At 55.6% G+C, this 702-nt stretch overlaps 1 protein-coding gene across 1 annotated transcript in view; it reads right to left on the bottom strand.

The window, feature by feature from the left end:
• Positions 1-702, bottom strand: part of LOC104502348 (cell adhesion molecule-related/down-regulated by oncogenes-like) — a gene marked incomplete at both ends in the record, with an annotated part of 9173 nt that overhangs the window by 1015 nt on the left and 7456 nt on the right. The window contains one exon of the mRNA XM_010146310.1: positions 350-531. Coding sequence (XP_010144612.1) covers positions 350-531 — 182 coding nt within the window. The remainder of the gene's footprint in view (positions 1-349; positions 532-702) is intronic.

Genomic DNA, 702 nt, shown 5'->3' on the forward strand with positions numbered 1-702 from the left:
TACATCGGGCGTAGTCCGAGGAGGGGGCGGCCTGGTACCCCCAGGGAGGTGGAAGGAGGGGAGAGAGGAGCGCGGGGGAGGCTGGGAGATGGTGTGAAAGGCAGCTACCAGGAGGAAAAAGGGTTTGGAAAAGGGCTCCAGAGGTGCACGGCCTGTTAAATCATCCAGTTCCACCATGAAGCATGAAGAATCTCAACGCTCTTCTCCAAACAGGAGCATCATCGAGTCTCGGAGTGGGGAAACCACCCCTTGCTGCCCCATCATCAGCTCTTAACTCCTGATTTTTAAGAGCCACAGAGGTACAAACCACCTGGCAACCGTGAGGAGAGCAGAAGACAGCCACACCTACCGTCCACTTCAACATGATCTGGGTGTCGCTGATGGCTTCGGTGTAAGCGATGTGAGGGCCCGCCACTGGGCGGTTGGAAAAGCGTCCGGTGAAGCTGGCAACCTGGTAGGGGCGCGAGGCTGCGCTGCGCGGGCTCTCCCCATAGTTGTTGACAGCGATCACACGGAAGCGGTACATTTCTCCTTTGAAGGGGAATAAAAAAAAAAGATTAGGGCAAGAAAGGTGATGGTGAGGAAAACGAGCCCCAGAAAGGGGATTCGAGGGGAGACTAAACAGATTAGGAAGCACTTTTGGTGCGACGTCCAAAGGAGCGAGACTGGCTGCCACAGGCGAAAATATAAACCGCTTCTCCC

This window comes from Buceros rhinoceros, unplaced genomic scaffold, assembly GCF_000710305.1.
Source record: "Buceros rhinoceros silvestris isolate BGI_N320 unplaced genomic scaffold, ASM71030v1 scaffold27762, whole genome shotgun sequence".
NCBI classification, from domain to species: Eukaryota; Metazoa; Chordata; class Aves; order Bucerotiformes; family Bucerotidae; genus Buceros; species Buceros rhinoceros.